General features: G+C 33.8%; 3 protein-coding genes across 3 annotated transcripts; 2 read left to right on the forward strand and 1 right to left on the reverse strand.

The window, feature by feature from the left end:
• On the forward strand, window positions 855-2,389 carry LOC109348898 (metalloendoproteinase 1-MMP). The gene has a single exon (XM_019589506.1). It carries the CDS (start codon window positions 1,169-1,171, stop codon window positions 2,258-2,260), a length of 1,092 nt encoding a protein of 363 aa, XP_019445051.1. The 5' UTR covers window positions 855-1,168; the 3' UTR covers window positions 2,261-2,389.
• On the reverse strand, window positions 3,884-6,067 carry LOC109348899 (putative pentatricopeptide repeat-containing protein At5g47460). The gene has a single exon (XM_019589508.1). The coding sequence runs from the start codon at window positions 5,975-5,977 to the stop codon at window positions 4,049-4,051; it is 1,929 nt and encodes a 642-aa protein (XP_019445053.1). The 5' UTR covers window positions 5,978-6,067; the 3' UTR covers window positions 3,884-4,048.
• On the forward strand, window positions 6,101-9,127 carry LOC109348900 (WAT1-related protein At5g47470-like). Its single transcript, XM_019589509.1, has 8 exons — window positions 6,101-6,609; window positions 6,728-6,793; window positions 6,883-6,996; window positions 7,265-7,508; window positions 7,600-7,761; window positions 8,257-8,408; window positions 8,518-8,609; window positions 8,935-9,127. The coding sequence occupies exons 1-8, from the start codon at window positions 6,425-6,427 to the stop codon at window positions 8,949-8,951; spliced, it is 1,032 nt and encodes a 343-aa protein (XP_019445054.1). The 5' UTR covers window positions 6,101-6,424; the 3' UTR covers window positions 8,952-9,127.

The raw sequence follows: 13,708 nt of genomic DNA on the forward strand, positions 1-13,708 counted from the left end.
CTCAACTTGCATGAAGGAGAAGCCAAATACTAAAGTACCTCTAATCTTATATCTAATGTTGTCATCACCTTAACTTCTTCATTTTGCATGCACCTAACACAGATTTAAAACCACATCTAAATAACCTGGGCAGGTTTAATATGTTTTTCTATGCCACGCATTCTATTAGTTCTTAGAAACACGTATATATGTGTTACAAAATCCGTTTGACTCCATAATAATCTTGCTATTTATGCTAGCAAATCATTATTTATTTGGTAGCAGAATTTAAATGACTCCCTCTCTTGAAGTGCGGGTACTGTGTGGCCAAAGAGGAGAGATAAGAAATATTGAAGGATGATGAGGACAGGGAAATTAAGTGAGACCGTCTTCTTAGGGGAATTGGACTATATGTCTTTGTATTTACTTGAACTTGAATGTGTTTTTGACCACCTTAATTCACATTTTAACTTGATCATCACGCACTATGAAATGGAAAACCCATTAGCTAATTTCATTCACCCAAGTTTTGATTCATGACCTGAGTGGGAACTCATTATTTATCACCGGTCATCATACATTTAAATATTGTCACTTAATAGTTGATTACATAGCACCACATAAAAAGAAGAGTTTAATTTAGTTGAGGAATTTAGCGGAGGATGCAGTATTTGTCACGCATTGCGCAATTTTTTCTAATACTATACACTTTTTGTTTTATCTAACAAGTTTAAACCCCTTATCACCACCAAATTCGGTCAACTAAAAGAGTTCTTTCAGCCCAACTAAACTTGAACAAACCGTATCTAATTCAAAGTTGAAACCCATCATTTTTTCTTTGCAATTTCCATTATATGTTATACTATTCAGACATCGATCAACCTCATGCAAACAAACTTAAACTGCCAAACCTAAATTGTATGTTTTAAGTACAAGTAGAAACATTAGCTTACCCACCATCACACTTCAAAAGTTAGTATCTCCAATATAAAACGGCAGAATCTTGTTATCTTTATCATATAAACTTGTTTTGCCTTGGATCATACCAAAGACAATCCCCATACGCTTACACATATATATGATTCTAAACTCAAACTTAGGTCATATTTCCATTTATTATATATTCTTCATAGTTTATATATTCTACTAGCTTATATCTCAATAACATAACTAACCATATCCAATAGTTATGTTTCTATTTTTTAGTTACTTTAACTTCACCTCTTCCTTCTCCTTATTCCACTTCTTCTATTTTGCTCTGTTTCTTTGGAGCCCTTGCTTTTCCACGAGAATTGTACCTGAATCCGTAACAGTAATAACCACCACAGAGACACATAACGCCACGTGGCACGACTTCTCGAAATTCTTATATGCCGAACAAGGAAGCCACGTCAGCGGCATGTCTCAGCTGAAAAAGTACTTCCACCGTTTCGGTTATCTCTCCGAAACGACGTCGAATTTCACGGACACCTTTGATAAGCAGTTAGAAACGGCAGTTAAACTTTACCAGAAACGGTTAGGACTACATGTCACCGGAAAACTCGATTCCGATACAATATCAACGATCGTTGCTCCAAGGTGCGGCGTCTCCGATAATTCCTCGCCGCACGGGTTACACGTCACTCGCCACTACGCCTACTTTAACGGAAAGCCACGGTGGGTTCGTGCTTCTCCGGTGACTCTAACTTACGCTTTCTCACCGTATAACATGATAGACAGGCTGAGCGTAACAGAAATCAGAACGGTTTTCAACAGCGCTTTTAATCGGTGGTCATCGGTGATTCCGGTGAGTTTCAAGGAAACGCAATACGAAACAGCGGATATCAAAATCGGTTTCTACCGTGGCGATCACGGTGACGGAGAACCGTTCGACGGTGTTTTAGGTGTTTTGGGACACGCGTTCTCCCCCGAAAATGGGAGGTTCCATTTAGATGCAGCAGAAATGTGGTCCGTTGATTTTGAGCGTGATACGTCAAAGGTAGCCGTTGATTTAGAATCTGTTGCCACGCACGAGATAGGTCACGTGCTTGGGCTTGGGCACTCATCAATTAAGGAAGCGGTGATGTACCCGAGCCTGAGCCCAAGGAAGAAGAAGGTGGATTTGAGAATTGATGACGTGGAAGGAGTCCAAGCTCTTTATGGCTCAAACCCCAACTTCACGTTTGGTTCATTATTACAGTCTGAAAATTCTTTCAATCATGCAATTGGCTCCGAAACCGCTTTCTCTAAATCGCTCCTATCTTTGGTTATTGGGTTGTTGATACTATTTTTGTGTGATTGATTATTTTCTTATGTTTTTCATTCATACTTGTATTTTCATTTTTTAAATCTAGAATACGCATGTAAAAAAAAGATAGAAAATAAAGTTCCACCCCATGGGCTAAGCCCTAAGGATTAATGATCTTCTATACTCTGGTCAAACATACAAATTAGGTAAAATTCAATATTAGAATAGAAAAAATATATGAATTTTATATGTTATTGTATCATTCACCATTAATACTTCATTATTATTAACCTTTAAAAAAAAGTACTTCAAATGAATTGTAGACGATGAGATGCATGTGCATAAATCTTTACACTTTCGGTGTATAGATTTTATACTCGTATTAGAATGTACAATCAATATATTCTTCACCAACTTCAGGTGCCATTCTTCTTCTCTTCTTTCTTTCATGTTAAAGTAGCTTACTTAACATAAAAAATAAGATTGCATACTTTTACCAAACTTATTACCTGAGGTCCTTTATAACTAGAAGTGATCTTTCATAACACCTTATCTTTTCTCTAGTTTGGGATACAACAAGGTGATTGGAATGAAATGAGTTTATTAATGTATGTGTCAGCTTTGGTGATTATTTTATTCATTTATTTCACTCATTTTCACTGCTTCACTAATCCTCCCAGCTATGTAAAAATTTCAACAACAGATCATGGTCAAGCATAATGAAATGTCTCAGGAGCATCCGTGCTCGTGTGCTTATGTTATGACCATACATGATAATATGATACAGAAAACAAACATCAATGGTTGAGATGTTTTATGTGAAACTTGGTTAATAGTAAAATTTCATAAACATCTAATTTGGAAAAGGTGACTGAAAATGAAATTTCTTTATTGGTTTCTCCCTCCCAAACCTCCTTATAACCGCTGCTCCTTTAACATCAAAGGGACCAGAACACAAGCTATTGAAGAGAATAGATTGAATATAGAGCTAGTATGCTGCTGACTATTGTAGATTAATGGGATAGATGTAATCAACTGTTAAAATGAGAAAGTAAACGCATATCTATCTTTTAAACCATTTAGTGAAATAATTAATATTGTAATGCATATATATGAACAAACTAAGAGTAAATATACTATCTTTTTTAATTTTAGATACAAGCTCATCTTCAATAAATCTTCTTCAAAATCAGATGAGTGCTTTACACGGTTATGATTGTTAGGAGTAGAACATGCAGGAGATCAATTGTTCAATGCATAATCAAGTTTTACTTTATTTTTTGTTGCATTGTAACTCCTAAAACACCCTAAAATTAAATTAATTAGCAAAAATACATAAACCACCATAAGGAAACCCCACCCTCTTCAAATTGCACCTCATCCTATTATAGGGGTCTTTAGCTGTTGAGGTGTGGTTCCATCAGTGTTGCCATACCATGCCCAAATGTGGAGTGGGATTGATGAACATATTGGCTCGTACGATATGAATATCCAGGAACAAGATATAGATTGAAGAGAAAGAGTTGCCATCAGATGTTTATTCCCATCAAATGCCTTTTCGAAATTGAAACTTGAAAAACTAAGCACGCGAGTAAGAGCCCACATCCTGATTCTAGCCGTCAAGAGGTTGGTGCTATAAGCTTAACATCGATGCAGCCGAGATTGGTAATGATTTGTGGGGCATGGGAACATCATAGCAGCAGCTACCTGGAGAATGAATCTTGGGTTGGCTTTTACCAAACAAATGACTTTTCTGAACTTATCCTTGCTCTTCATTGCAGCAATTTACCTCACCAAAAACATACAACTTATATTCACATTCACAATGCTCTTACTTGTTTGTTACCCTTGATCTCTGCAAAACTCTTCACTTTCTATCCAACTACAACCTGCTTCTTTCCTAACCTGTTTCTTACTCATGAGGCCCCTAATTACACTCACATCTTCCCATCTTCCAACAGATGCATACATATTAGACAACTTTACATAAACATAATCTTCATTCTTCTCCAATTCAATCACCTTAGCAGCTGCAACTTCTGCTACTTGTAAATCTCTCTGAGTTCCACAAGCACCAAGCAAAGCCCTCCAAACCACTCCATATGACTCAAAACCAAGTTCATGTATCATCCTTTCTGCTCTCCGCAACTCTCCTTTTTGCCCCATCAGTCGTATCATTGAACAACAATGCTCAATAGATGGTGCAATTCCATGGTCATTGATCATAGATTCAAAGTAATGATTAGCAACCTCAAATGGTACTTGGTCATGGGAACATACAGATAAAAGGTTTAGAAATGTGATATCATCAGGATTTATATCTCTTTCTATTTTCAGTGACTCAAAGAGTTGGATAACTTGTGCAAAATCACCACTACGTGCATAACCAGATATCATTGCATTCCAACTTACTAAATTCCTGTTAGGCAGTGCATGGAAGATTGACTCAGCATTCTTCACCTGCCCACATTTTGAGTACATGTCAACTAGGGCACTCCCAACAACTACAGATGAATCGAAACCACATTTCACAGTACAGGAATGAATCAACACTCCCCATTTTAACGATGACAAAGCTGCAATTCCACATAAAATGATTGAAAATGTGAAGTCATCCATTGGCATGTTTTCTGAGTGCATTTTACAAAACATATCCAAAGCTTCTCGAGCTCTATTCCTATTCACAAAACCTGTAATTACAGAATTCCAAGAAGAAGAATTTGGATTCGGCATAGATGACAAAACCTTCACAGCATCTTCTATATTCCCAACCTGAGCAATGCCGTTTATCAACCCATTATAGGAAATAGTATCAGGGTAGGGCATCAGGTGCAAAAACTTCCATGCAAGTTCAATCTTTCCGTTCTTCGCAGTTGCTGCTATGACAGAATTCCAAGAAATAACATCCTTTTCAATAATCTCATAGAAGAGCTTAACAGCATCTTCAACTGACCCACATTTTCCGTACATATCAATCAAGCAATTGGCAACAACGGTGCCATTAACATAGCCCGATTTCACTATCTTGCAATGAATTGACCTGCCCAGTATCAACAAACTCAGTTCAGCATAAGCAGCCAAAGCAGAAGTGAAAGAGAACGCGTCAGCATAAAAGTGTGAGCCTATGAAAACAGACAATGCTTTTCGAAAGTGGCCAGCTTGGACGTACCCAGAAATCAAAGTGTTCCAAGAAACAACGTTTAGGTGAGGAGTTTCAACAAACAGTCTGTGGGCATCGTTAAGTGAGTGCATTCTGACATAAAATTTGACAAGAGAGGCAGAAATATAAGAATGGGAACAATACCCAGAACGTAAAATGTAACTATGGAGTTGTTGTCCAAATGAGTGGTACCCCAAGTCAGTGGTGGCTCGAAGGAATTGAACAAGAGAAAAAGCATTTGGTTTGAGACCACAAGTTAACTTTCGAGAGGCCTCGAATAACGCAAACTCAAAATTGGTTCCACCTTGGGAAAGGGTCTCAATGAGATTTTCCCATTTGAAATTACTCTCTCTAATACTATGAATATGATCCACGCTTATGTGTGTTAAGGGTGAAGCAAAGAATGCTAAGGAACAATTAGGGTTTTTGAATTTTCGTGCTTCATTGCACAGAAACCTTCGCATGATTTTCCCAGTGGTAGCTACTGATGTATTCGACAAAAAAATAAGACTTTGTTTTGATATAAGAGCTAAAATGCATGAATTCATTCGTTTCTTATTCAAATTTTGAAGTTCACTTCCACACCGTTCATTGCATGGACATTTCCACATTTGGAATGGAACAATCCAAACTAAATTTTCGATTTCATCTTTTAAATAGAGAACGGGAATGGATAATCCTGCTCTATTTTTATGAAGAAAAAATATCTAGATTTAGACAATTTTTTAACGTTAACCAACCACCACTATTTATATATAGGAAAAGAAAAGAGAAGAAATAAAACAAGTTAAGGGCATGGCAGAGGAATGAAGGGTTGGTTGGTAGAGACAACGATATCATATGAAGGTTTTGTACAAGAGGCATGCATATGAAGGAGCAAAATAGCTAGCATATAACAAAGAAAACAAATGCAATTTGAGTTTTGCTGTTGACCCAAAAACAAAAAGCAAAAGAGAATGAAGAGAGGATAGGATGCATTATTATCCTCTCTTGATAGCATAAAACAAAGAGACATTAGTAAATTTTGATATAAGTTGAATATTTATTTGGAAGAAAAGATGAGGAGAGTGATGGAAGATGTAGCAATAATAGGAGGGTTAATAGGAGTGCAATTTATTTACGCAGGGAATGCTATGTTGATGAGTTATGCTATGTCATTAGGCCTTACCTCTCTTACCATTGTCATTTACACTTCCCTGGCTACATTCTTTCTTCTTTTCCCACTTGCTTTTTATTTTGAAAGGTGACCCTCTATTTCATTGATTCATAAAAATATGATTTTTACTTTTATCTGCTATGTTGGGATATATAGGAGTTACTTTATGATAAGTTTCATTATGTAATGTATGTATCTATTGCAGGACCAATTGGCCTAACAAATGCAGTATCAAGTTTCTTACACAACTGCTGCTTCTTTCTTTTGGAGGGTAAAGCATCTTATTATTGTATTCTTCAAATTTTTAACTAAATTACAATGCTATTGATTTTATTTTCCTCTCTTGGCGTTGTTATGCAGAGTAGTTTTCCAGTCTTTCTTCCTCAAAGGAATCAATCTAACTTCGCCAGCAATGGGAACAGCCATGCCAAACATTGCCCCAGGTCTTATCTTCATCATCGCATGGACTTTTGGGTAACTTAACTTATCTTATATAGGTTGATATATAGTTTTAACATTGCTCTATATCATCCCCAAATATTGCATGTGGTCATATCAGGACATATAAAGGGCTTATTGCATGTACTATTATCTAGCCCAAAATAATTCAGAAGGGGAAATTATGGGGAGAAAAACAAACACCCATATTATTTGCTATAACTCACATTTCAGCTTCTTAACTCTTGTGGACAGTGTCACTAGAAACCTTCCCTTTGGTAATGGAAATTTTTGTGTTGGGCAGATTAGAAAAAGTGAACATGGGGAACGTTTATAGTAAAGTAAAAATGTTAGGAACATTGCTTTGTGTGTTGGGCGCTTTCACAATGAGCATTATGCAAAGCATTTCAGCTCCTGCAACTGAGAATGGGACTACAGTTCTATCGTCATCGACGCCATCGGATTTCGTATTTGACAAGCAGAAGATAATCGGTTGCTTCTATCTTATGGCTGCTGTCTTCATATTGTCAAGCAGCATTGTCCTTCAGGTAACATGTAATGAAATAAGAGAGATATATATGATATGACACAAAGTGTAATTTAATTTCACAAGTCAGAAAATTATCGTTGTTCTTGCAGGCTTTTGCTCTGGGTGGTTTTCCTGCTCCAATGTCATTGAGTGCAATAACATCCTTGTTTGGGGCATTCATGACTGCAATTGTTCAGTTAATTGAAGATCACAAAGTCACAACTGGTTGGCCACTTGTGAGTTTTGGAGACCTGATTGGCTATTCTATACTGGTAATTTCCACTCCTCTCATTAGTTTCTTAGTCATTATTTGTCTAACATGTAGAAAAAGTGGTTACAAGGGACAAGGAATTTGGTAGGATAATCTAGCTTTAAAATTGTTAGTTTAACAGAGAGAAGAGAGAAAAAGGTGAAAAGGGTAAATCTCATATATGGAAAAGACAATAGTAAAATACATATTGTAACAAAATTTCATTATTATTTGGTATCTAGTTACACATTGGATTTAGTTGTAATGAATCAACAAATTGGCACATCATTAAAGAAATGTTTAACTCTTGTAAACAATTATTTCAAAATCACACAAGAAGTAATGAATGATTTGTTGACCGTGTGTGCCGTGTATAAAAAGTAAACTCTAAAATATTTGCAAGTATAAGATTATACAAATCATGATCATTTCTGTGCCATCTACCATGTATGAAACTTGTAATATTCTCAAAGTCATGAGTGATGGCTAATAATGACATAAAATTCTAAATGCACAGGCAGGTACAGTGAGTGGGATATGCCTAAGCTTCAATGGGTGGGCACTTAAGAAGAGAGGGCCAGTGTTTGTGTCCATGTTTAGCCCCATTGGAACAGTTTGCTCTGTCATTTTCTCTGTTGTTACACTAGGAGACACTATTAATTTTGGAAGGTGACTACTTATTAAGATTCCTACCTATTATTGACTTCAATTTGTTGCATACTATATTCCCAATTTTGGTATCTTGTTCCTGAATACTCAATGCCATACTGCATTACAGCCTTGCAGGTATGTTCCTAATGTTCACTGGGCTCTACTTGGTTCTTTGGTCCAAAGGGAAAGAAAGCTACACAAATGGAGATGGCTTAGAGAGTGAGTGGTTCTTTGGTCCAATGGTTCTTTGGTCAAGTATAGTATGTTCTTTTTTCATTGCCCTACAAATGAAGGAAACAAAATAGAAGAAGTTTGTAGTTAAAGGAAACTGTGTATATATATGTGGTCACTTTAAGTCTTAAACTCTTCATTAAACAAGTGATGCTTTTAAATAAGCTTAATAGCAATATAGGCGATCCCAAATAGCATGTGTATGATTATCAAAGTATGGCCTAGGAATCTCTATATATACTCAAGAAATGTGCTTTAGAATGTAATAGAGTGTGTAAAATTATAAGCATGTTCAATTCTGTTTTCTTTGCAGAACGGCCAGAACCTTGAAACATCTACTCCAGTATTTGTGATAAAGAGCATTTCTAAGAGTGCCCTGAGAAAAGGTAGAAGTGTCCTACACCTGGGTTTGAACTTGGAAGGAATAAAACGTGACACGAGAGACCTTTTCATTTCCTTTATAAGATGCAAGTGAACTGAAGCAAAATCAGCCACATGTAGGAGCAAAAGGATATTGTGACGCTGCTATACTATTTATGGTCCAATAACACATGAAAAAAGCACGTGTATGAAGACTGCTGGGTCGTTTAGTTTCCTATTTAGTTAAACATATCTCACTGCTTCACAAGATGTCCTTTTGCTTATGGTGCCTTTCTGATTAGAGACCTAGAGGCATATAAACTTGTTGCTTTGGTCTTTATTTGTGCGTGTAGTTGGTGCCAACATTTTTCTTTGGTTTTTGTCCTTATTGTTTTAGATTGCCATTTGCAAGATTTAATATTATCATTATTTTGATGCAACTTGGCAGTGTGCGAGCAACTACTTGTCTATGATTTAAGCTTTTTGTGTATAAGTGGTCTTCAAAGTTAATGTAGAATATTTGTAATTTTATCTTTTGTGTACGTGTAGTTAGTGCCAACATTTTTCTTCTCCTTTTTATTGTAGTCTTCAAACAATGTCCTACTATTATATTAATCTCAAAATCTTCATTAATTGTTTAGCCTATAGTATTTTTTGCCTTCCACTGTAATTTCATCACATAACAATAAAAATATAAATTTAAAGTCTGATGGTCGACTGCACCGAACATGGTAGCTCATTAATCATTATCATACATATCTCTTCTTAGCCTCGCATTCACATGCAATGCCTTACCATGCCTCTCATAGAATACTTGACTAAAACGCCAAAAACAATTATATTTTAATTATCAATTTTAGGAAAATCTAATAATTTATATTTACTCATTAATTCAAATTATTGAATTTTCCTAAAATTGATGGTTAAAATGTGGAGTAAGTAAATCCTCTCCCATAATAAAATAAAAAAAGTAAAATGAGACCATGATTTTATTAGAATGGGCCTTGTTTGTTACAAATTAACTTAGTTTCTGAAAGCAGATTTTTTTTCTTCCAAGCATGTCTTCGACCAGCATCTTTTGGTGTCCTCCTTTAAGTCAAAAAGTCCTCAAGGATGTCGTATAGGAAGAACTGAATTGAAAGAAAAGCATGGTCTCTGCCTACTTTTCTATGTCACTATCAGTACCTTGTTCTCAACAGTTAGTGGTGCAACACTGCTTGAAAAGAACAACATCAACAAGCAAATCCCCTAGCAAAAAATATATAAATCAACAAGCAAATAATAAGAATTTATTAAAAACTGTACTTTTAAATCTTTTAAAAACCTTTAAATTATATGAGACTATGAGTATATTTAAAAACTGGTTAAAATGTTATATATTAAAATATCTAACACTTTTATATATTGCTATTTTTTTGTATTTTATAAAACTGATCATGCACAAAGAAAAATCATAAAACTGATTTGAAGATTCTTACGGGTTGAATTAGAGTTTTCGATTCAATGCATAATCACATCATTACAAGGTGAGTGACTATACATGCATGAGAATTCCTGCTTCAAACATTTACTTTTTACCAGATTCTATTTTATTACTATTTGCTATGAGTTATTGATTGAGAACACTGTTTGAACTTTAACTTTAATGTAATAATATACTTACACACATGTGGGAAAGAAAAGGATATAAGTGAGATTTCACCTAATGAGATCATAGGGACTTCTTCGTTAGATGAGTATCAATAAAGTAAATAATACAGACTTGGTATATATGAGTTTAGAGAAGAAGAGGCGAAGCAATGGTTGGGAAAAAGAATAGGGTGTGAAAGTTGGTGAAACAAACATGTTCATTGGTGAGGATGAACTAGAGGGTACTTGTATGTACATGGATATAATGCATAAAATTGTCTAAGATCTCATGTCTTAAAAAAATTATGTCTTCATATCCCTAATCAATAATTATTCAACAAATAATATAAAAATATTAATTTATATTTTTATAATTTTTTCTTTTAATAAAATGTTATTTTTTAATTGGATTTGGACCATGTCATCTTTATTCCTATGGAAGATAGGAGTTAGTAGGGGCATTGAAAATATGTAATATTGTGAGAAGTAACAGTAAGTAGTTTTGATGTCTCATGCTGACGTGGTTTCAACCAAAACTAAACACGAAAATCAAATCAATCTTGATCAAATAAGAAGATATTCAAAGGAACTTGATCAACCAAACTAACTAAAAAATGATGGATTGGTTTGGTTTGTAGGATCTGCAGAGCCACATGTATTACTTCACAATCAGGTGTAAGTCTTTAGCAACTATAAGCACCTTGTTCGGTTTCAAAGCTAGTGATTATGGATAATTGAATTAAAATTATATTATTTAATTATTATTCAATTTTCAATAATTTAAATAAATAATGAACAGTGAATGTGTATAATTTCTACACTAAAATGTCATTTTGATTAAGTTTACATTTCTCACCCAGAATTATTGTTTTTCTGTTATTTGTCCTTGTTTTTAACACTAAAAAAAATCAGTTATCATCATTGTTTAATTTTTTGTGTAATTTAATGAAAAATACCTTAAAATAATTATCTGACCATTAATAATGAGTTAAATGCATGTACTTTTCATTTTTTTTCGTTACTACTAATGACATCATTTCACATTTTCAAATAAGTAATTAATCTTTTTTGTAGTTTGTAACTACTTTTCTCAATAATATCGGTTCTAAGAATTGAATCATCACCTGGAGACTTCAATGAATTCTTACACAACTAGATCACTCATTTGGTATGCATTTGTCATTTGTTGTTTACCCAAACCATTAAAACAACTGTTTTTTTAATTATAGAATACTTATATCACAGGTTTTAAAATGACATTAAATTTATTCTTTCATTATATTAGTAATTTTAGAGGTGGAAAATAAATGTAGTGATTAAGAGTTTTTTACATTATCAGTAAATGACCCATTGAAAAAATATAATAGAGAAAATGACACAAATAAATTAATGTGGCTCGGCAATTTGTCTACATCTACGGTAGAAAAACAACAAGAATTATTTCATTATAATAAAAGAGAATTACAAGTTCATTTAATATTTCACTCACTTCTCATAACCTAAGTACCCTTAGTATTACTCATATCTCAAACACTTAAGTATTCATCACAATATTAGAACAATAGAGTATGTACTAAACTAAGTATTGGTGTGTCCAATAATGACTTGGAACATTTCTATCTATAGTCAAAGCTTTAGAAGATTAGTTAGCTAAAAAAAAGACATTAGTGTATGATTCATTATAGCCACTTCTTTTATTTGGCTCAAATTACTCTCTTTCTTCACGATAATCTTTAACTACTTCTTTTAGTGGACTATAGGAATGTTATATTTTTCTTTTTCTTTTAGGCAATAGTAATTATGTATTTATAATTTTATAGATATTACGGTCAAATATATAAAAATGAAGAAAGAGGTAAGAGGAAAAGGAATAAATAGAAGAGGAAAGGGTGATATGTCCTATCGTGGCAGGTTACGATCAAGTCCTGTTGTGTTTGAATGTTTGATCATGTTGCGCACGACATATTGTCTATGATTCTCTGCATGTCAAGCCTTGCCATTACAGGACATATGCCACTCACCGCATTGCCAAAATTAACAGACTTAATTAATCATGCTGTCAATGAGGATAATGCCACTTCTCATTAATCACTGCATAGAGTATTATCAAAGAGGGATAGTACCACATATTTCCAGATGTTTTTGCAAGTATAAAATAGTGAAGAGAATAATGATAAAATTCTGTTTATTATTCATTTATAATTAATGACTAAATCATACACTACGTTAATTCTTAATTTCTTTAACTTTCAATTATTTCTAAGATTTTGGAACACTTCCAGAAGTTACTCCGATGATGAGGAAATAGTTCTCATATCATTCTGATTAAAAACATGAGGTCTCAAAGTAATTATTCTAGATAAAAAATATATAAAGTTACTCTGATTAAAAAAAACTTCCAAATTACTCTCATTCATATTTGAACGATATCTTTCATTTTGCTAACTTTCCATATGATAATTAGTTAACCAGGATGATGGTGGTTGTGATACCAATGGAAATGGTAGTAATGGACATGGTTGCAGTAATGGAGTGATGGTAGTAACAATGGTGATAAAAATGGCCATGGAGGCAATGGTAGGGTGATGTTGGTAATGACAATGACTATAATGATAATGATAATAGTGATGGTGGTGATGCCATTAGAAATGATAGTAATGAATGTAGTCACATAAATGAGGTAATACTGGTAATGATCATGTGAAAGTAAAAATAATTTGGTAAGTTATGTCAATGATTATTTGAATTGACCTCAGCATATCACTTCATACAATATAAGATATAGTGTTATACTGAAAATAATTTAAACTAATTATATTATAAAATTCATTAAATCGATCTTTAAAATTTCAATTCCAATCTAGTTGTCATGTAGGATTCAAAGTGTAAACATGATAATTAATATTATTTAATCATTTTTTTATGTGAGGTAAATTATATTATTTTTCTTATCTATACACATTAATTTTTACGAAGTATAGTATAGTATAATTATACACATTAATTTATCGATTTTTTATAATATTACACAAGATTATGTAAATGAAAATTTTGTATACACATGTATTTTTCGTACTTTAAAAGACTCATTTTTGCAG

Source organism: Lupinus angustifolius, chromosome LG06 (assembly GCF_001865875.1).
Source record: "Lupinus angustifolius cultivar Tanjil chromosome LG06, LupAngTanjil_v1.0, whole genome shotgun sequence".
Taxonomy (NCBI): Eukaryota; Viridiplantae; Streptophyta; class Magnoliopsida; order Fabales; family Fabaceae; genus Lupinus; species Lupinus angustifolius.